The 23,299-nt window shown below is 36.0% G+C and overlaps 2 protein-coding genes across 4 annotated transcripts in view; both read left to right on the plus strand.

Moving 5' to 3' along the window:
- LOC132132396 (DNA repair protein XRCC4-like) overlaps positions 1–5,027 on the plus strand; it is a 39,413-nt gene extending 34,386 nt beyond the window's left edge. The window contains exon 7 of the mRNA XM_059544760.1: positions 4,636–5,027. Coding sequence (XP_059400743.1) covers positions 4,636–4,750 — 115 coding nt within the window. The 3' untranslated portion in view covers positions 4,751–5,027. The remainder of the gene's footprint in view (positions 1–4,635) is intronic.
- Positions 5,028–6,222: 1,195 nt separating this feature from the next.
- Positions 6,223–23,299, plus strand: part of vcanb (versican b) — a 29,772-nt gene continuing 12,695 nt past the window's right edge. The window contains exons 1-12 of one of the 3 annotated variants that reach the window (XM_059545308.1): positions 6,223–6,506; positions 7,395–7,468; positions 8,717–9,127; positions 12,497–12,671; positions 12,755–12,882; positions 13,940–14,227; positions 16,946–17,665; positions 19,091–19,658; positions 19,692–19,786; positions 20,846–22,720; positions 22,903–23,016; positions 23,105–23,218. In XM_059545308.1, the coding sequence (XP_059401291.1) occupies positions 7,402–7,468; positions 8,717–9,127; positions 12,497–12,671; positions 12,755–12,882; positions 13,940–14,227; positions 16,946–17,665; positions 19,091–19,658; positions 19,692–19,786; positions 20,846–22,720; positions 22,903–23,016; positions 23,105–23,218 (4,555 nt within the window). In that variant the 5' untranslated portion in view covers positions 6,223–6,506; positions 7,395–7,401. Of the gene's footprint in view, positions 6,507–7,394; positions 7,469–8,716; positions 9,128–12,496; positions 12,672–12,754; positions 12,883–13,939; positions 14,228–16,945; positions 17,666–19,090; positions 19,787–20,845; positions 22,721–22,902; positions 23,017–23,104; positions 23,219–23,299 lie in introns of all 3 variants that reach the window. The other 2 variants (XM_059545309.1, XM_059545307.1) reach the window with 2 other exon arrangements.

The following is a 23,299-nucleotide window of genomic DNA, read 5'->3' on the forward strand; positions in this document are numbered from 1 at the left end:
GAAAGAGAGAAAGAGGGAGATGAAGGAAGGGAGAGAGAGCGAGCGAGCAGATTTGGCCCCTGGCAAACTGTTCTGTTCTACAGTCTCCCAGCACCTGCCTAGAGATGGATCAGGCAGAGCATGACAACAAACAACAATCAGGCCAGTTACACTGCATTAATCCAGTCCTCAGTATGTGTGTTTACTGACGGTTTCTTCGTGGGTCTCCCAAAGAAATGTCAGACTCAAGTTTTAACCCACAATGGGCGGAAAAAAGGGGAAAATTGATTTATTGAAATTAGTTGGCATATTAATATACTTTTTTAAATTTTGCATTATGACATTGTTTCCTTAAGTACATTTCCCTCCGAATTCTCATGGCCATTATTATTTTATTATTAATAAAATTAACATCAATTATATATACTGTATATTGTCATTTTTAGAAACATTTGAAGAAAATATAATTTCTTGTTTTTTTTTATTGCTCTGTCAGTTTTTGTGAGATTCACCCTTGTGTTGCTTCTGTTCAGAAATAATTACTTTAACCATCTTTAACAATAACCAGTGGTGGTGTTTCAGACATCCTAAGACTTTTCATTATTTTTATTTTATTTTTTATTTTTTTTATGCAAGATGTGATGTTTAAAGTGATCGAAATATGGCAACTTGATGCAAGTTAAGTTTAGTGTGTAACAGCCTTTTTGCATCATTCTGATAAAATCATCCATTGGTTTACTTCACGATATGTGAATGTCGTTTACCTACATCAGCATCTCATGTCTCAAAGGTCTGTAGTCTGACATTTGGCTTTACAAGAAAATGTATCGTCACGTCTTTTTTTTGGGCTCTTTTGTATTTTCTTAACAAGTTCCAGAACTTCTCGTCATGTCCGTAATTATTTGAAAGAAACATAAGACCTTTTTGCCCAACCTGCCGACAATTCCCACCATTCCCAGTGAATCATGACAGCAAATATAGCGACTTACAAGATGACAGCGTCTACAAGTACTCATCCATTATCCCTGCTCATACCTATGGATTTCCTCCAAGTGGGCAGTAGGAAAGTCATTCTTTCTTAATTGTCAAAGTTGTCCTTACAGGAGAGTTTAGCTGGTCAAAATAACTTCCAGATGTGGCCGCACAGAGAAACCCCTTGATTGAAACCGAGTATTTACATGCAGATACACTGTTTACACTCCGATTGTGCTGACTAAGCACTGTTTCACAGATAAACGTTTGGGGTTTGCTTTTTAAAGGCTTACTGAAAGCACCAAAGATGCATTTCTAATGCTTGAGTTACTTAGTTCAATAAAATGTGGTTTTGGAGAGTCAAATGAGAATGAGTGATTCAGCTGATTCCATTATGATGTTTACGTGTTTTATGTGTCAGGGTTTGTTTGATACCAACACACCATATAAAAGCTCTTTGGTCTCTGTAAGTGCAAGAAAAGAACAAATACAAACTTTTCCTACTTGGTGTGTTGTATTTCTGAGAAAGAATCATGATTTGTTTGCAAACAGGAGCTGTTTTTTACCCCCAAAAGCTGCTAGTTCACCCCGAAAATGAACATTAAATCAATCTCATACTCAATGCAAGACGAGTTTGTTTTTTTGTCAGAACAGATTTAGAGAAATTTAGCATTCGATATCCAGTTGATCCTTTGAAATGAATGGGTGCCGTCAGAATGAGAGTCTAAATAGCTGATAAAAACAACACAATAAATAATGCACAAACCAAGCAACGTTTACAAACAAAAACAGTTCTAAACTAATATGTTTTAATGTGTTTGACGCAAAAGTACAGCAGGAGATGGAGGAAGTTTTATTCATGGATGGTAATGGATTGAAGTTAAAAAAAACGTAATGATGCATTTGTTTATTACAAACAGCTTTTCGCTTCACAAGACATTCATTGATGGACTGGAGTGGTGTGGATTATTGTGATGTTTTTATCAGCTGCTTGGACTCTCATTCTGACGGCACCCATTCACTGCAGAGGATCCATTGGTGAGCAAGTGATGTAATGCTACATTTCTCCAAATCTGTTCTGATGAAGAAACAGACTCATCTACTTCTTGGATGACCTGAGGGCGAGTCAATTTTCAGCTGATTTTTGTTTTTTGGGTGAAATATTCCTTTAGCTAACTCAAGATCTTAATAATTCACATGAATCGAATGACCAAAATTCGAACATCAAACCCCCTGCGAATCATTCTTAGTAAAGCATGCTTTTCCTAGACACCCATGATTATGCTAATACATGGATTTTTTAGAAGCAACAGAATGTGGCCGCTGGTTTTGAAGTGTTTTATAAAGACTTCCGCTCTGCACTGTTGCCTCAATCCCAGTGTACCTCACCTAACATTTGCTTCCTTATTATTGCCAGACAGCTTTTTAGCTGCACGTCTCAGAAGCAGGTATTTGTATCCTGAGCTGCACTTGTGGCAGGATGAGCCCTCAGATGAGATTCTGGGATCATGAACCTGGAAACACAATCTGTTTCACAATATAAGGCCTTGTTGCCTGTACTGTACATTGGGGTCCAAAAGTCTCCTCCAGCCAAAATGCTTCTTTGTTGCATTTAAGATCAGTAACCTTGAAATAGAGCACAATCTGAAACATTTCTTCATTAGATCTTCATTGTTTCATCATATTCGTGTAATTTTTTTCACATCTGTATGAAGAAAATCGTATATTTTCTGTGGCTGCAGACTTTTTGACTCATCTGTATGTGGCAGTAACATTACAGTCTTGTGAATATTTTTGATATGTGAAATACGACACTATCATCAGTTTTATACTCGATAGTATTCGTCTTTTTCAACGTACATTTTTTTCCCCCTTAAAATGTAAACATTTCCCGCTGAGCAAATGAGGCTCATGATTGCAGTTGAATATTTCATTTTTATTTTTCCTGATTGTTATTATGGTAGTATTTTATGGAGCAGCTCTTTTTCGGGAGGATCTTAAAGGGCTTCTCAGCATGATCTGCCAAAATCATGTCTTATTCACCTGTAGCCGCATAGTGAGGAGACACTGCTGGATGCAAACCTGTTTCTAATAAATTTTTTGTGCATTATATTAGTATCATATACATATTGCCGATGATAGATTTTATATTATACATTATAATTATATTTTATTACATATTTAATTGAATACTATATTTATATTTTTAAAAGTAGATCATAACATCACTTTATGTGCTATTTTATTTATTTTTATTGTTTTTGATAATTTTATTATATGTTATTTTTCATTTATTAATTTATTGTTTGTATATTATTATGTTAATTTATTTTTGTGTAGCAGGATTAAAGGATTATATAGGAACAGTATTACCAATAATGTAATAAAATACAGTATATAACTCCTTTATCTTGCCATTTTCTAGCATCTCTAAAGTGGTTTGGAAATGAAGGTGTTGTATTTTGGGTGTAACACTCAGATCTGTTGCTAGTCTCCCTCCAGACCTGCATTAGTCAAACTTTTCCATGTGAGCGGTTTCTGTTTCATGAAATCATTTATCAACACAAACCAATTCAAGCCTTTCCTCTTAAACTAGAGCCTGTTTAACCAGCAGAATTATTCGTTTTACTGATTGTGATGTTTTACAGATTGTGCCGTATTGATCCGATGAACTTGGAATGTAATAAAAGATTTTTAAAGCACCATTTAGCTCAAGAACCTTGTTTACCATCTTTGCTTAAGAACCTCTTTTTTAATTTTTTTTAATTTTTTTTGGAAGAGTTTCTAGTCCGTTTACCTTTTTTTTGTCATATGCACTCTCAGAAATAAAGGTACAAAAGCTGTCACTGGGGTGGTATCTTGTTCCTATTAGGTTCTAATATGTACACTTTAAGTACTAATATGCACCTTTAAGGTACCAAAATGGACCCTTTAGGTACAAACGTGTAGGAACTTCTGGACCTTTATTTCTGAGAGTGAGATTTAATCCAACCTACTTTCTCTGATGTATTTGTATGTTTAATTCCAGCCATGCTGTCCATGTGTTTTGTGGTATAGCACCGGACAAGCTTTGCTTAAAAGAGCTACATGATCCCTGGCACATCGTTAAATTAACAGGCTTACGGGACCATAAATTTCATTTACTTTCCTTTTGACCTGATTTCTTCTAGCACTTTGAGAAGCTCTCTGCTGCCCTTATAGACAGGATCCTGTGGCAAATACTACAGTTTAACCTTTCTTTTCTTGCTTTAATGCTGAGGAAGCAATTCTGACATGCTAATTTTGTTTTCGTACCATCAACCTAGCTTAGTTCTGACTTTGAAGCATTTATGTCACATGATTAATATTTCCAGCAGGATGTACATCAGTGTCAGATTCATCTTAAAATTGACCTTTTATTAGCATGCAGTAAATGTGTGGTGCTAAAACACAAGGCATGTGCCTGATTATAAAGGAGCTGTTTTTTTTTTTTTTACAACGCAGTCCTGATAGAAACAGGGTGAACTGTAAAGTGTTTAGTCTTGACCCTGTTTTAAGGAGCCCATGGTGGGATGGGGTTTGTCTGGGTCACTGTAATCAGGCAGCAGTCAGGCTTTACTCCAGTGTCATGAATTATGTTCGCTCCAGCTATGTATTTAACCTTCACCTTCTGCTGACGGTTGTTCCTGCACTTTGTAATTTTAGAGAGAAGCCGACAGAAGATGCCAAAGCCGAGATGAGCAAAACGTCAGACGTCCAACCGAAACCAGCAAGCGCTGCTGCAAACCTTGATTCTGACGACCTGTTCGATGATATATGACCCTCTTTAGGGCCTAATGAGCACTGTTTGTGATAAGCATGACTTTTGTACTGTTTTTAAACTGTAGGAGTAATACAATTTTATATATATATATATATATATATATTTTAAGTATTTTATAATAAATATGAATTGGCTCTATAATAAACAACAAAAGTTAAAAAAAGAACACTACTTAACTTACTACTTAACTTACCCAAATTATGAATTTGTCCATTTTTAACTCTGTAAGTTGTGAATAAATCTAAAAAATGTGAATAAAGATGTTTTTCTCGTTCTCAAAGTAGTGATCTTTCAAAATGGATTTTAAACCCAAACCTACTTTTTCAACTTTTATCCTTTACTTTACTTGTTATGGGGGAAAACAGCCTCAGCTGAGTTTTTGGTCTTAGCTCGTCTCCCAGTCTCATAAGGCTGGCCTGCTGGTTTGAGTGAGTTCTTGGTTTTTTCTAACTGTCTAACCAGCAAGCCAGTCTAAGCTGAACTTCTAGCAACCATGGAAAATACCTAGCAACTTTATAGCAATGTGCTTAAACTCTTCAGAAGACATTAATGACTGCTTAGCAACACCCAGGTAACCAGTGACATGAACCCTGTCATGAAGACAGATGAGCACCACTCACATTCTTTAGAAAATGTAAAAAAATTAAAATAATTATATGTGCACTTTCAATGAACTTATATTATTGAGAAACTACATGGATATTTTGTACTTGAAGATTGATTTGTCACAGGAATTTTAAAGTAAACAAACAAAAAATACTCGAATGTGATTAATAAAACGATAAACGTACTGTAACCAATATTTCAGTTTTTACAGTATTTGTTGAATAAATTAATGCAGCTTTGATGAATGTTGAACTTTAAAAACAAATCTTACCGACCCCAACATTTTGCACGATAGTATAAGGATTTTAACCTTACATTTAGAATTTGATTTGTATCTCAAACACTGTAATGGCTAAATCAGATGAATGGTGCAGGTTATTGCTAGAGGAGGTAACGGTACCGTCTCTCTCCCGTGTGAAAAAGCTCTTGCAAACAATAATAAGTGGAGTTAGGAAGTTCACATCAGTTCACAAGAGTAATTTGGCCACTTTCACACCCCTAATAACCCAGTTACTCCGTCAGCACCCTCATTGTCTAATTATCAGTGCTCTGTCAGACCGCGCAGTGAGATATGGATGCGCTTTGACGCACCACTCCGCGTAATAGGTTACAGAGAGCTGCTTGATGTTAAAGACTGCGAATGTTTCTGTAAAATGAATGCTGATTTCATTTGCTAAGTTGAATCGAAAACTGTCACTTATTTTAGCTTTTACAGGTACATGCGGTTGGACACTGAACTGGTTTTTGCGCTTAAATTTTCCACGGTTGTGCGCAATGCATTCTTCGTAAAGTTAGTAAGAGAAACAACAAATTCATTGATTTTTAATTACTTATAACCCAACCTACATGTTCAAACTAGTTTCAAACACGAAGAGCGCAGCACATCCCTGTTCTTCTTCAGCAGGATGGATCAGATTCATTTTGGGTGGGCACTTTCTGCCCCTCCTCTGAAAACTGACGAAATCATGAGTGAACATGGAATTTGAACTTGCTGCCGGCTCATGTCTCCAGTCTTTTCGTGGGCACCAGGGGAAGAAAGAGCACCTAAGTCTGCTAGTTGGGTTTTGGAGCATTAGATATATTTGCACTTTTTGTGAAGGATTGCATTTGGAGAATCAGGAATAGCCAAGATTGTCTACAGGAAAAGGTAAGTTCTATTATATTCTGTTCTGTTCTATTTTGTTCTATTCTATTGTATTCTATTAAAACAATAATATCCTAATTGATAAGGGATGAATATTGACTGCTATTTCACATTAATCGGCATTAATCATTTGCTGTGGTTAATATCCATTGCATATTCATTTGATCATGTTCTGCTCAGCATCTTTTGATATTAGAGCAGATTTACTTCAGTGCATCTCTTTTTTTTCTCTCATTTGATTGTCTGTCACCCTGAAGCTTTGTCTGCATCTTCCCAGTGCTTCCCAGATCCACTTATCGTTATCTCATCATTATCATTGTAATACCAGCTCTGCTTAAATGCTGATAACTGAGAATGTGAGCTTTGGAATAATTTGGGATTTCGTTTGGTCTGGTGTGATTGATCTGTCTTCACATTTTCACGGTGATGTTAACTGTTGGAAAGCGATGCGTGAAGGTGCTTTATATATCGCTCTCTCTAGTGTTTGATAGCGTGTACTATAGGGCGTGTGTGACTGTCCCCACAGCTGTCCAAAAAAAGATCTTTTTGTTTCCGAGGAATGATTAAAGTATGGCTGTCCAGAATATTAAGATGGAATATATACATCCTTTTTAACCGCTTATTATTAATGAGGCTTTCATAAACACGTTCTTTATCTGATGACAAAGCCATATATTGAAATAATAAAGGGAGAAAGGAAAAACCAGACAGTGGGTGTCTAAAGACCCAGTTGGACCTGGAACAAAGACATGGATGGACATTAAACACAAGCAGTTTGACAGCCGACCCACGTTTAGGAGTAAACTGTAGCTGCAAATGTAAAACGAATTAAACTCACTACTGAATGGCTTTTACAAAATGAAAAGCTTTTATTTATTTATTTATTCGTAGAACTGAGATGTTATTGGACGTGAAGCACATCCTCTGGTTGGTCTGTGTCTGCAGAGCTGTTGTAACCAAAGATGGTAAGTTTTTGAGTGTTTTAAGGCGTTTTTTATTCTTCCTCTTTACAATTATAAACTTCTTTTTTTTTTCTTCATTTAGACATTCCAAACCTTTCAAATTGGCATGCGGTAGGGATGCAGTGATGTTAATATCCTGGATGATAAGCCAGTTATCATTTCATGTATTGGACAATATCGATTAATGGAAGCTATTATTGCCGACAATAATTTTTATGTAATGGCCTATAACAAATGTCACATACAATTTGATACTTTTTTCATTTTAAATGATACAAGTGATTTTATGCCACAAGATAATGTATGATATGAAAAATATTAATATTATTTATATTTATGGATTTAATGCTTTTATCCAAAGCAACTTACAAAAGGGGAACAAACCAATGTCAGTCAACAATGTTTCTAATAATTTAATTAATTTAATTTATTAAATACATAAATATAGTGTTTTTGAGTACAAAAATATTCATAAGAAATCTATATTATTTATTATAATATAATAGTTTTAAATATTTCAAATATTATGATAAATATTGATGATAATATTTATGATTACTCTGTAGTCCACAACAATTTTCACAACAATTTCCCTTTGAGGACAATAAAGTATACTACTACAACTACTACTTTAATAATTAAATTTGCGCTAATATTAAATATTTTGGGGATTTGTTAAAGCTAAGACTTTTTGGTGTTATTAAAACGTGTTTTTAAAGATTGACATTGAGTAAGTGCTACATGATGACAAAAGTAAGTGAACTTAAAATCAGGAGAGAAGAGCATGTACAAATCAACTAATACAATGATATATTAAAAAATATCAGCCAGTAACCGATATGATACCGATATATATCATGTATCCCTAGCAATCACTGTAAACTAGTTTCCAGTTGCTTAACTGTGAGTCGTATGCTAAACAACTACTTCCTGTCTGCTACATTATTTTATTTTCACTGATGTCCTATTATATCTTTATAGTTTTCATTCAGTTTCAAGGTTAGTTTTAGTTATTTTACTAAAACTTATTTTATTTAATCTCTTTGCCTTTTTTTTATTTGATTTAGTTTATTTTATTTGAAGTATTTTTTTCCCCAGTGGTTTTTATAAGTGACTACTTAATATAAAACACATACATAATATGAAACTGATATATATAGTCTCAATGGAAGCAGGACATTTAAGTGTTGTTTCAAAGCTATGCTGTGTCTGCTCTTGGGTTCCTTTACTCTATCTGCTTCTTGTTTGCAGACTCTGCTCGTAGGATGAAGGTGGAGAGGAGTTCTCCAGTGCAAGGCTCGCTGGCGGAGCAGGTGGTCCTGCCCTGCCATTTCTCCATCCTCCCATCTCCTACCGGCAGCTCCAGCACCTCCACCACTGCAGCTGCGGCCACAGCATCCAGCAACCACACAGACCATCTCCGCATCAAGTGGACTAAGATCATCGGCGATGAGGAAACCATAGTGATAGTGACCCAGAATGGCTTCCTCAAGATTGGTCTGGAGTTTAAAGGCAGGGTATCAGTTCCCAGCCACCCCGAGGACCATGGCGATGCATCTCTGTCCATAGTGAGGCTCAGGGCCAGTGATGCGGGCATTTACCGCTGCGAGGTCATGCACGGCATTGAAGACACTCAAGAGTCCATCTACCTGGATGTCAATGGTCAGTCAACTCTGTGCAAATTATAAAAGCAATACATATTTCTGGCTGAATTAATTATACAGTATGTTCTCTAATGACTTTCCTCAAACTGCCAGTCCATTTTGTTACAGAATGGCCACTTTTCAGGATCTGTGTTTCATTTAGAAATAAAACTGGTTTAAAAAAGGATATAATGTAGGATATAAAAAAAAAGAATCATATATTTGTTAAATGTACAACAGAGTACAAAAATGTCATAATTAATATAAAATATTATTTAACAAATATTAGAATTAATGATTCATTAATATGAAATATTCCGTCTGAGATTAGCTAAAGGTTAGATTTGTTATTTTATATTTTTATATATAATAATATTTTTTAGATTTATGGATGTTATTAGATTATTAGTCTTTTAAAAAAAATAGACAACAAAATTAATCTAAATGTAAAAATAGGGGAAATGAGCATTAAAAAATGTTTAATTATAATATTAAATATTAATTATTATAATTTAATATTCACTGTATTAATATTATTTCAATGCTTTAATGTTAAGTGAGCCCTATCTCACATTTTATCCAGAAATATAATATATAGTTATATTGTCTTTACATATTAGACTTCAAAGGTAATCTAAATAAAAATAGAGGTAATGAGCATACAAAATGAAATATAATCATATTATAATTAAAAATGTATTAATTCTTTAAAGTGAGGCTGATTTTCATGATCCAGTTAAATTCTGGCTTAGATTTTTTCCTGCATTTCATCATGTTTTGATGTAAAATGGGTTGCGAATTAATGTATGATATGAAAATAATACTGTTTATTAAAGTGAAATTTTAAATATTATAATTAAATATTAATTGATATTATTTATATTTATATTTGCAAATTATTTAATTTATCATTTTAGATATATTTTTAGATTTATCAGCGTTATTAAATTAATTTTTTTAAAGATTAGACTACAATGGTGATCTAAACTTAAAAATAGGTATTTCTTTATTCTTTAACATAATATATACCATATATCTACACTGAAATATGTCATGTTGTGAAGTAAAATGGTGCTTCTTTAACTTCCTTCAGCAGAAGTTTTAATTGGCAAAGTTGATCAGCAGTGGCTCTCAGATGTGCTGCACTTTTTTACTCTTATAAGCATATGTGATGATGTAATTAGTCATCGCTAGCCAAAATGGACAGCGTTCCTGTCAGGAGACAAGGGGGAAAGATTATTTTGCTTTAGAGTCTGGAAAAATCGCTTTCAGAGTCTGGTTTTTCCTCGAATCTTGACAAGGCCTTATTGTGTTTCTAAGTAATAGAAAGGAAGGGTGAACATAAAAAAATAAAAATAATTGTTTGTTTTTTGGTTCCTTGAATGACTACGAAAGAATGTCTTAAGAAATAGTACAAGGTTCCTAACATTATTCATGCAAGAACTTAACTTGTATTAAACCTGAAACATTTAGAAAAAGTCAAAGAAACAGTGCTAAGAATCGTGTTAGGTGACAAACAACACTGTATTTGTTTACAGCATTATTATGTGCAGTAAAACATGGGCACATCTGGCTCAGATGAGACGGTGCTGTTGGAGTGTTTGTAGGCCCATAGGGCCACGTGTCTTCCTGCCAAATACACTCAATGCCCTGTTTTGGGCCTGGGCAGCACTGATTGCCACTCAAGGGTAGTGCCAACCCAAAAAACACACTGCCATCCCTCTGAGAAAAGAGCATTCAGAGCCAGCAGTTCTGCTAATGTACCCAAAAAAGACTAGAAAAGCCCATAAAAGGGCAAATAACAGTCAGACTGCATGGCTTGTTCTGAGCCTTATTAGTAGTGTTTGCTAAAGAAAATATCAGTAGTACTATTGCTCATATGTGTTGAAGTATTAAATTCAACATGTAACTCAGCATGTTTGAACCAGAAATGTTTTTAATTGTTGAATTTATTTACCATTTTATATTTAACCCCCCACCACACACACACACTTTAAAATTTTATTTTTCATTTGCACACCTTCTTCTAAAAGTTGCATCCATAAATTCATCCACTTTCCAATTCTAAGTGACAAAAGGCTAACTAATTAGGAACTAGATTTGTTTTCCCTATTAATTTAATTTAATTTAATATATGTATGATTATAATATACTATTTATTTATTTTATTTTTATTTTTATTATTTTATTATTATTTAGCTGTTAGTCAGTTTGCACAGTAAAAGCCTCTTGGAAAATTAAATTAAATTAAATTAAATTAAATTAAATTAAATTAAAGTAAATTATTCTATTCTATTCTATTCTATTCTATTCTACTCTTTATCCTTCTTGGAAAAGTTGCATCCTTATATTTTTCTCTTTTATTCATACACATGCAGATTGATGTCTTTGTCATGCATTGCATTATGCACTGTTTTTTTTTTCTTTCTTTCTTTCAATCTGCCATAAGCATAGTTTTTTACATATATATTTATCTTTTTCCAAACATAGTTCAAAGTATTTCAAAAATCTGTTTTTAAGTGGCTGTTATGTCAGATTATTGCCTTGTGTAAGTTCAGAGCACCATTTAGGGATACTGTATGGGAAAGTAGTTAAAACAAGTGTATGTAAAGTGGAGCGATAAGATCAGTTTGGATTTTTGACACAACAGGTACCTAAATAGACGAACAATACAATGATTTTTGCTGTGACTAAAACGTTCAATGTTCAGAACAAAAGCCCCTTTCTTTGAATCTAGGGATTCGTCACTAAAGCAGCCCATTTGATCCCATTTGTTGTTAAATGAAATCAAATATGCATATCATGACTATATGGCCACCTGACTAAAAAGAAAATCAAATTGTTGCACATTTAAATGACCAATCATAAGTTGGAGTTGCTTGGAATTTTTTAAATAAAAAAAGATATATATATGTTTTTGAAATAAGTCTCTTCTGCTCACCAAGACAGCATTGATTTGATCAAGGATTCAGTAAAAACAGTAATATTGTGAAATATTTAAATAACTACCATTTAAAATAACTGTTTTAAGTTGAATATATTTTAAAACATTCCTGTGATTCAGTGCTGAATTTTCAGCATCATTCCTCCAGTCTTCAGTGTCACATGACCCTTCAGAAATCATTCTAATATGCTGATTTGCTGCTCAAGAAACATTTCTTATTATTATCAGTGTTAAATGCCTTTACTGTCACTTTAGATCAATGTATAAGTCCTTAATGAGTAAAAGTATTAATTTCTTTCAAAAACTTACTGACTTCAAACTTTTGAATGCTAGTGTAGGTGGTTTTGTCAGGTATACAAGAATATATAAGTCTATCACAAAACCTCAAACTGCTATATACGATTTGATCAAATCAGTTAGTTGTTGATTTGTGTTGTCTCACAGGTGTTGTGTTTCATTACCGCGCCAACACCAGTCGCTACACTCTAGATTTGGAGCAGGCCAAGCAGGCCTGCACTGATGTGGACGCGACCATCGCCACCGCCGAGCAGCTTGAGTCAGCCTTCGAGGACGGATTTGACCAGTGCGATGCTGGATGGCTGGCCGACCAAACCGTCAGGTGATTTCTTCAGCTCCAGAATCAAATCTGTCTAATCATGCTATCACTGATATGAGAAGTGCATCTGGGGTTGTTCTCCACAGATACCCCATAACAATGCCACGAGAAGGTTGCCATGGCAATATGATTCTGAGGCCAGGAGTCAGATCATATGGACTCAGAAATTCCTCGGAAACTTATGATGTGTACTGCTATGTAGGAAAACTACAGGGTAAGTTTAGAAACAAGCTACAGAGGGAATGGGTTTCTCTTCACGTGAAACACACAAGAGACTCACGCAGTGTCACAATTACTATAATTATGAGATGTCAGTTTGGAAAGTCTGCTCTGAGCTGAACACATCCTCACTCACAAATTACTTTTCTATGGCAACGTCGAAATAGATTTTTTTTTTTTACAGTAGTGAGAATTTGGAGGGAAAATGTCTAAACAATCTTAATGGTCAATCCATGTTTGGTTTTATTGGTGAGCAATAATTTACTGTATTTACTGCATTCTATTGAAAAAACGTATTGGGTGAATCTCACAGAAATGGTTATATTATAATATAATTTTTTTTCCTAAAAACATAAATATAACAAATATTACTATATTGTAAAAATACTTGTATTGTTTTATTTAAATAATACAATTATTCAATCCGATTTTTCACAATATAAAATACTTCGATAACATTTTATTTTAAAGTGTGCTTGTTACACGTCATGTGTACTTACTATTAGAATAACATTTAATTATGCATAATTATATTCAACTAACCCTAAGCCAAACCCTAATCCTAACCCTAACTATATAGTAATATTATTTTTTTTATTACAGTAATGAGAATTTGGAGAGGAAATTGAAATTAAATAGATCCATGTGTGGCTTTATTTGTGATTATAGCAATCTAATTTAATCGCATCAATAATTTACTTCTATATTTGGTTGCAAAATGTATTGATGTATGTATTAGCAAATCCTAAAACTTACAGTGTCACCCCAACAACATATATATATATATATATATATATTACAAAAATATATATATATATAAACAAATATAAAAAAATATATATATAATATTATATTTAATTATATATATATATATATATATATATATATATATATATACACACACACACAAATACTTCATGAAATAGTTACCTTTTGTAGGTATTCAAAGTATTTAGTTCACTTTTATTAGAAGTGCATTCTGGGATTGCGTTATTTGTTAAGCGTGTGCAATGCACAAAATGTGATGTGTTATTGTGTGTGTTTAATCTCAGGTGAGGTGTTTTTCGCTGATGCTAAGATGACTCTAGATGAGGCCAGGGAGGCATGCGAGAGACGGGATGCAGTTTTAGCGTCTCCAGGTCACCTTCATGCAGCCTGGAGGGCTGGCATGGACCGCTGCGACTTCGGCTGGCTGTCTGACGGCAGCGCCCGCTACCCCATCTCTGTACCCAGAATGCAGTGCGGCAAAGGACAGCTGGGTGTGAGGACTATGTACCGTTTCCTCAACCAGACTGGATTTCCTTTACCGAGCGAGAAGCTGGGAGCTTTCTGTTTCAAAGGTATGTCTTCATGAAATGCTCATGACAAAAAAACGAATCCTTTAAACTTTGTAGAAGAATTTCAAGAAAAGAAATACAATCTGGTCCTAAAAATATCAAATTTATATTTTTATTTAAAAATAATCATAATAAAGAAATTAGTAAATAAATATTATTTTATGGAAATATCTAATTTCTCGTTATCAATTTGGAGATGAAATATATCACAGACATGTTCTTTGAAAGGTTTCGAGAGATTGACGCAACTCTCTGTTAGTGCATGTTTCTCATGATATTGTTTTGCAGATAGAAAGGCGTCTGTTTTGCTGTGATATCATAACAGCTGTGACTCCGAGCTGTCCTTTCCTCTCTCTGCTAGCTGGGTGGAAGCAGAAGAGTTCGTTCTCTCCAGGGTGTCATCAAATTTCATCTGTTAAACCTCTGTTCTACGTCTAGCTCAAATATTTGCCTTAAAATGGCATACTAACTGACCCAAAAAAGTAGCGCTTAACATGCATTTAATCCGAATTTACATCAGGTATGTCCTTGTCGCCCCCTGCCTCCAGGGATTTTGTGGCTTTCCTGTTAGCCGCAGCTTGTTTCATGTAACCGGACATGAAGCACTTCTCTTAAATGAACTTCTACTGCAGAACAAACAAAAGCACTCTGGGTAGGCCAGAAAAGAGCATGGAGGGCAAGAGTGCCCCACTATAATATATAAACAAATGCCAGTGGGGGATATGACTTCCTTTTGTGCTTTGTGTAATGTATTTTTGTGTATTGTTTCAAGATCACTGGGGTTTTATAAGGGAAAAAGATGCCTGATGTTTTACATCAGAGTCGCTGCATAGAAAAGAGGACACATCCCTAATGTCTAACAGCTGGCTTTGTATGTCCACAGACTGAGCCAGAGGCAAAGAAGCAGTGAGATACCCTTGTCAATAGCAAATGCTTTTGTCATCGTTCAATCATTTGCTCACTCTTATGTATTCATATTCTTAATGTATAATGTCGAATCCTGATTATGTCATGTTGTCGTAGTATTCTGGTATTTTATATTCTGTTAGCCTGGTCATGAAGTGTGCAGCCTTACAGAACGATGAAGATAGATCCACATTCGAAGAGACTGAAAGAAGCAGAAATGGGTGTGGGCCTTTGTCTGCACACAACAAACTGCATAACTTTTGCATTATGTGTCTGAAATGCTGCTGGTGTAAAAACAGATTTAAAAGAACATAAATTGTCAAATGTGGTAAATGTGGAAAGAACAACAATTGTTTGTTAGTACTGAAAACAAGCATTTTGTTGCACAAGTCAGACCAAATTGTCAGTGAAATGCTTCTAAGAACATGCAATAGACAAAATCAGAGTAGTTTTTAGAATTTTCAAAAGAACAGCATTTATTTAAAATAGAAATCTCATATAGCACTGTAAATGTCTTCACTGTAACTTTTTATCAATGTACTGTAATGCCTTCTTGCTGATTGAAAGTATCAATTTAGTTAAAAATAAAATAAAATAAATTACTGACCCCAAACATTTGAACAGCAGCATGTCTCCCGGCCTGATTTTTATTAGTGAAAAAATTAAAAATGCCATCTAGCCTGGTCTTATAAGGTCACATGCTGCTGTCATTAAAGGAAAAGGAGACACACTACATATTAAGACATTCTGAAATCCATGTATATTTTTTAATTCAGCAAAACAGAAGCCTTTTCACTTGTACTTTCAGACATTTGGACCCCCTCTCTATTCCTCTGCTTGCAGCTAGATGGGCAACTGCCATGCATGTTGTCATGAATGGTTTTACTGTGGTGTTGAAAGCTCTTGCTAAGCATGACATTTTTTTTACCATCTGAGTCAAACCTTTGGAGGCTTGCCAACACATCATAAGCACAGCAGCAATACGTGTATGAACAGACAAGAGTGAACATTATGGTGTCATTTACTTGGCCATTTCAATTTATTTTATAGGTCCGTGAAAGTGTGTCAGAGGTAGCATGCACGTAGACAGCAGTGTTTAGGTTAGATTTATCGATTGTGAGAATGAGATGACATTGGCACTTACATTACATACTGTAATTACAAGTGCACTTATTCAGGACTATTTACCTTCTGGTTGGAGTCAAAATATGTGGTTGGGCTAAATGCAACCTAGCCAAAAATGCTCTGGAAAGGAAGCTAAAGTTTCAAAATAAATATAAACTTTCAAGTTCTTCCTCTTTCATAGTACGTCATTTTCCCAAAATAACTCTTGACCAGCCAAAAATTCCCTCAATACTTAGACGATTCTGCTGTTATTGGCATTTTGTAGAAATATCTTGACTTTGCTGCCAAGAATAGCATTTTTTGCACTTACTTGGTCAATATGAATAGACTGAGGGCTGTGACTTATTTGGGATAAAACTGTAAAAGTATTCTACAATGCTCACCTGAATATTACCTAATAAAAGTGTCATAGTATCATCTATCACTATTTTATGTATGGAGACATATATACTGTTTATAGGTTGACAATGTAGCACTTTTGAAATTTCTCTTGTCAGCTGTTATGAATTTTAAATTTTATGAATACGGGTCAGGCGAGTTGAAGATTGGAAACAATTTACAATTGAAAACCTTTATTTTTGTCATTTCATTTGGTGCCACTGTGGGCAGCAGAGCTACGCACTTTAAATTAAGAAGTATTTGAGAAAGGCTTGGTCAAAATGAGATCTTTCCTTTTCTCTCTCTTCTCAGGATGGGATCCTACAACTGTACCCACAGCTGGACCTACAACACCTCCAGTTCTTTCAGACACCCATCAAACCTCTTCCTTTAAAGCAGTCTCTTCTATGCCAGCCCATGGCACCACAGAAGAGCCACCATCCATGTTTTCTGCAAGCATGGCTCCACGTGACAGAGGCTCTCCTGATGTACATCCCTCTGCTAAATCCATTGTTGTTGTACCAACTGAGGCTAAGACAATTTCTGATATGGAAACCACAACCACATTTAATGACTATGACAGCTCTTTGGACAATGACAGCTCCTTGGTGCAAGGGGTACCCCATGGTAGCATACCCCATTATTCAGATTCCTTCTTCTCTATCCAGCAACCCCGTCAGCCCAACAGAGAGAACATGCATCCTGGGTGGGATCCTCCGCATGGGGAATCCAGTGGTGCGGAGGGTAACAGCAGCGCTGACACGGATACTCCTGAGAATGTGATTCCTGCTTCACCTGTGCTTGTTATAGACTTGGAAGGAGACCCAGAAAAGCCACAAATTGTGTACAAAGAGAATGAAACCACAGCAAACATGACTGAAGAAAGTCTGGATTTGGCTGAGTCCACTTTGAAAATCTCAAATTTAAGTGAAGAGAACTTGCAAGGCCAGCAGAATGAAACCACAAAGGACGTCAACTTTCCATTGGGCATCAATTTGTTCATATACAACATTACAGGGAGAAATCAACCAGGTAGGTCAGATGGAAATTCATAAAAATTCTGTTAATACAAAACAATGTTTATATAGAAGTTAATTTTACCAGAGCAAGACAGTATACAAAGATATAATACATTGACTTGCTCACATGAACCAGTTTTGATTGTCCTTTCATATTTTGGTGTGGCAGGTGATTGTTGCTTGTCCAAAGCAGCATGTTGTAAATTAGTGATTTGGTTTAGGAAATACTGAGATGCAAAATGAATGTAGACCTTTTTTAAAGAGAGAACACATTTGGCTCTGTCAAGATGCCTGCTGCTGGTTTGCAAACAAAAGATTTGGACCTGGTCTTCGATTTCATGCAATTGCTTTAATATTTGGTTTGTGCAAAATCTTTACCTCATCTAGAAGTATAGCTAAACTAGTGGTGTTGTCTATATGCATAATAAGGAGAAGAGAGACAGATCTTCCATGCCTTTCCACGACCTTGATTGACTTCCCGTGTTGCTGGAAAGAGTGATGAGGTTGATAAACATCTGTAAATAGACTGCAGCCAGTGTTCCTGTCTTGTAGTTCCTATGGGTCGACATACTAGAGGCACCTACTATAGTAAAACATCAGGGAGAGACAGAGGTGTTGAGTGTGAAAAAAAAGTAGCTCTCAAAGCCACAGAAAAATGCCTCCTGGGTCAAATGGCAAAGCCCCTTAAAACAATCAGCGAAGTAATCACTGCAAGCTAATTACTTTTCCTTACCTCGTCCAGTCTTCAGATCAGGTTACCATTTATGGCTGCTAGTTTGTCCACCAAAGTTAAAGTATATTTTCTTATGCATGTTATTGAGGCCTTGAGGATGTAGTAAAATTTCTGGCTATATTTCACACATTTTAACTGTGTAATGTAACAGTAGCTGGAATGACTTTGTTTAATTTTAAACTATGAATAAATGAAAAGGGTCTTGTAATTTTGCAGTATAGTGACTTTAGGGTCTCACAGGGACATATCACTGAATAGAATTTATAATAAGCTTTTGGCTGTATATAAGTAGAGTCATTACTTATGTAGAAACAATAATCAGTAATATCTTTACTGTCAAAATCATAACTGATGTGAGCGTTTTATTTGCCTCAAGTGAGACTCTAGCATTAAGTGTTATATATATGCAGTGCTAGTTTCTAAAATATCTATAAAGTTATTTGAAAAATTGGCAACATGAATTTGTAACTGAATATGGAAGCAGGCTTTACAGTAGATCATCTTTGATAAGCTGCTGGCTTACCCAGTATTATTAAACTAACTCAATTAGGTCAGTATTTCACAGTTCCAGTCCAGACATTTTGTATGTCTCTCTTATCTGACCCCATTAGTTCAGATCTATCTCCTAATGAGCTGATGATCAGAATAAGGACTGGAATTGAAAACCAGTGACTCAGGGGTGTGTTATGTATTATTTTTTTGCAGGTAATCCTTTTAATAATGCGGGAGTTGATGCTATTCTTAAATTCCTTGGAGAACCAGGGGTCTCTAATCCACTTCTAACATCTGTTGAAAGTGAGCCACCTTTGAGCAGTGGAGTCCTTACAGGTGAAACATATCCATCTCCTGAAGTACATCCCTCTGCTAAATCCTTTGTTGTTCTACCAACTGAAGCTGAGACAAGTTTGGATATGGACACCACAACCACATTTAATGACTATGGCAGCTCTTTGGACAATGACAGCTCCTTGGTGCAAGGGGTACCACATGATGTTATGCCCCATTATTCAGATTCCTTCTTCTCTATCCAGCAACCCCGTCAGCCCAACAGAGAGAACATGCATCCTGGGCGGGATCCTCCGCATGGGGAATCCAGTGGTGCAGAGGGTAACAGCAGCGCTGACACCGATACTCCTGAGAATGTGATTCCTGCTTCACCTGTGCTTGTTATAGACTTCAAAGGAGATCCAAATCCAGACAAGCTACAAATTGTGTACAAAGAGAATGAATCTACAGCAAACATGACTGAAGAAAGTCTGGATTTGGCTGAGTCCACTTTGAAAAGCTCACATTTAATTGAAGAGATCTTGCAAGGCCAGCAGAATGAAACCACAAAGGATGTCGACTTTCCATTGGGCATCAATTTGTTCATATACAACATTACGGGGAGAAATCAACCAGGTAGGTCAAATGGAAGTTCATAAAAATGTTGTTGATGCCAAAACATTTTTTATATAGAAGCTAATTTTACCAAAGCAAAACAGCATACAAAGATATAATACATTGACTTCTTTCTCATATTAATCAGTTTTGCTTGTCCTTTCATATTTTGGAGTGGCAGTATTTTTTTGTGATTGTTGCTTGTCCAAAGCAGCATGTTGTAAATGAGTGACTTGGCTTAGGAAACACTGAGATGCAAAATTAATGTAGAGCTTGGCTAAAGAGAGGCAACATTTGGCTCTGTCAAGATGCCTGCTGCTGGTTTGCAAATTTCATGCAGTTGCTTTAATATTTGGTTTGTGCCAAATCTTTACCTCATCTAGAAGTATAGCTAATCTAGTGGTGCTGCCTATATGCATAATAAGGAGAAGAGAGACAGATCTTCCATGCCTTTCCACGACCTTGATTGACTTCCCGTGTTGCTGGAAAGAGTGATGAGGTTGATAAACATCTGTAAATAGACTGCAGCCAGTGTTCCTGTCTTGTAGTTCCAATGGGTCGACATACTAGAGGCACCTACTATAGTAAAACATCAGGGAGAGACAGAGGTGTTGAGTGTGAGAAAAAGTAGCTCTCAAAGCCACAGACAAATGCCTCCTGGGTCAAATGGCAAAGCCCCTTAAAACAATCAGCGAAGTAATCACTGCAAGCTAATTACTTTTCCTTACCTCGTCCAGTCTTCAGATCAGGTTACCATTTGTGGCTGCTAGTTGGTCCACCAAAATTAAAGTATATTTTCTTATGCATGTTATTGAGGCCTTGGGTAGTACAATTTCTGGCTATATTTCACACATTTTAACTGTGTAATGTAACAGTAGCTGGAATGACTTTGTTTAATTTTAAACTATGAATAAATGAAAAGGGTCTTGTAATTTTGCAGTATAGTGACTTTAGGGTCTCACAGGGACATATCACTGAATAGAATTTATAATAAGCTTTTCGCTGTATATAAGTAGAGTCATTACTTATGTAGAAACATTCATGTGTGTGTGTGTTATGTATTTTAACTATTTTTTGCAGATAATACTTTTAATAATGCGGGGGTTGATGCTATTCTTAAATTCCTTGGAGAACCAGGGCTCTCTAATCGACTTCTAACACCTATTGAAAGTGAGCCACCTTTGGGCAGTGGAGACCTTACAGGTGAAACATATCCATCAGCTTCTGTTACCATCACCCCAAAAGTGAGTTTCATTAACGGAAAACACGAGCTGACTCTGAAACCGGACAATGACCAAACTCAGGAGGCTAGAGGAGACCAGTTTGACACTGCTATCCCACCACCAGAAGAAACCATCACTTTTGATATGATAGATATACTTACGAAGGAGGCTGAAGGCACCACATCTTCCCCAGAGACTGAAGAATTTGGCTCAACGATTAGAAGCCTAATTGAGCCCTATTTCACAACAAATAGCCTGGAAAGTATAACCACAACAGAATTGCCCATATTTGCAACCAAATCCTCAAGCCAGAAGTTGACCCCACAAACCATATCTTTTAGCATGCACGAAGAAGGTTCGGTGATGCACCCAACAGATGATGAAGAGGAACTGACCCCCTTGGAAGGTTCTGCAGAAGACACACTTCCAACAACTAATGTCTCATATGTGGTGGCTACCGATGAAACTGAAATAGCTGAAACAGAGAAGACAACACTGGCATTTGGGGTGGACTACAGTACTGAAGGACCAATTGTTACAACTTCAGAATCCAGCACTGCAGAAATGGAGAGAACAGAGAACAGAGAAACAAAACCAGAAACAGAAGATTTTGAAGGCTCAACCTCCACTGAAGATGAGGGCTCGGGGCAAGATATATATGCAGCAGAAGAATCAAAGCAACCAACTTTATCTCCATCATTCACTGATTCATCTCACAGCTTTACAAGTTCCTTAACAACTACTCATCCTAAAGAGCATAGGCAACCTGTTAGTTTGGCTTTGCCCATTACAGATCCTACGATTCAGGTGGTTTCAACTTTTCAAACAGAGACAATCCCAGAAGAAAGCACTCCTTACATTACACACTCTGAGAAAGACCAGAACAGAAGTACAACTAAGAGTCCTTTATTGGTGCCTGAGATTGAAAAAGACCTAAGTATAATCTTCACTATCTCTGAGGACATCGGCTCTGGTGATCAGTCAACTGAAGCATTCTCAAAACAACCTTTCACTGCAACTTCTGTTCCATCCCTTCTTATTAAACAAACTGAAGAAACAAGTGTTGATGCACATGATGAAACAACTAAAGTATTTGAAGGTTCTGCAGAAGACACAACACCACTGACATTCACTAGTGTCCAAACTCAAACAAAATTCACAACCCAAAGTTCAGAGACCACCATTCTGCCCACTGATAGTCTTAGAGCAGTAATGTCTTCCTCCCATGAAACTGTTCTAATCCAAAAATCACCATCAGAAGAGACAACCACCTCAGTGCAGTCATCAGAGACTTTGGGCTCCCAAGAAACCATTATAATCCAAAAATCACCATCCGAAGAGACAACCATCTCAGTGCAGTCATCAGAGACTTCAGATGAGACAACACAAGAAATATCACGTTCTACATTCGGATTACCAACTGAGAAGCCTCTCACCTCGTTTACCCAAGTTTCCAGTTATCCCACCACCAGTGTTGTTACCGACTTAAATGTGAAAGAGCCAGTTCAGGTCTTGGATAGGGGAACTACTTCTGCTACAGAAAATGTTTTCACCACCCCCAAAGCCACAAGTATTGTGGTATTTGAAGAGAATGTTGTAGATTATGAAGATGTGGTGGGTCCCTCAATTATTCACGGACAACCACCGTCCAGGAAAGAGTTCACCACAAGAAAACCAGAATTCTGGACAGATTCCAGCTACACTGTTGAGAGTCATATGGAGGTTTTGCAAGGTACAGTTCCACATACTTTTGTAACTCATACAGTATATTGCTTATCATCTGAAGTGGTTTAAATGTTATTTCAATAGTTCCTCTCTTTTGGTTCACAAAATAATTGAATTACTCTTCTTTGTAGTCCACTTATCCATAATGGGTTTGTCCATCCACTAATAGATGTTACTTTGATATTTAAGGTCTCACACTTTGCTCTGTCAGTGTGTGTGAAAATGATGGAACTTGCTATTCTAATGGAAAAGGAAACATATGTGTCTGCATGCCTGGATTCAGTGGGGAACACTGTGAAAATGGTTTGAAGCCTTTAATATTTTCACTTTTGATGAACACAATTAAAGCTTCTGAGTAAAGTAAGAAATTTTCTTGTCCTAATTCCTGCAGAAATTGATGAATGCCAGTCAAACCCTTGTCACAATGGTGGTACATGCATTGACCGGTTAAACGGTTTCAGTTGTGTCTGTCTGCCCAGCTATTCAGGAGCCCTCTGTGAGCAAGGTATGAAATCAGCACTGACATGGTGCTATACAATTGTTTTAATTGTGCTGATATACAGTATGAAACTCTTGAAGGAATATT

This window comes from Carassius carassius, chromosome 49, assembly GCF_963082965.1.
Source record: "Carassius carassius chromosome 49, fCarCar2.1, whole genome shotgun sequence".
Taxonomy (NCBI): Eukaryota; Metazoa; Chordata; class Actinopteri; order Cypriniformes; family Cyprinidae; genus Carassius; species Carassius carassius.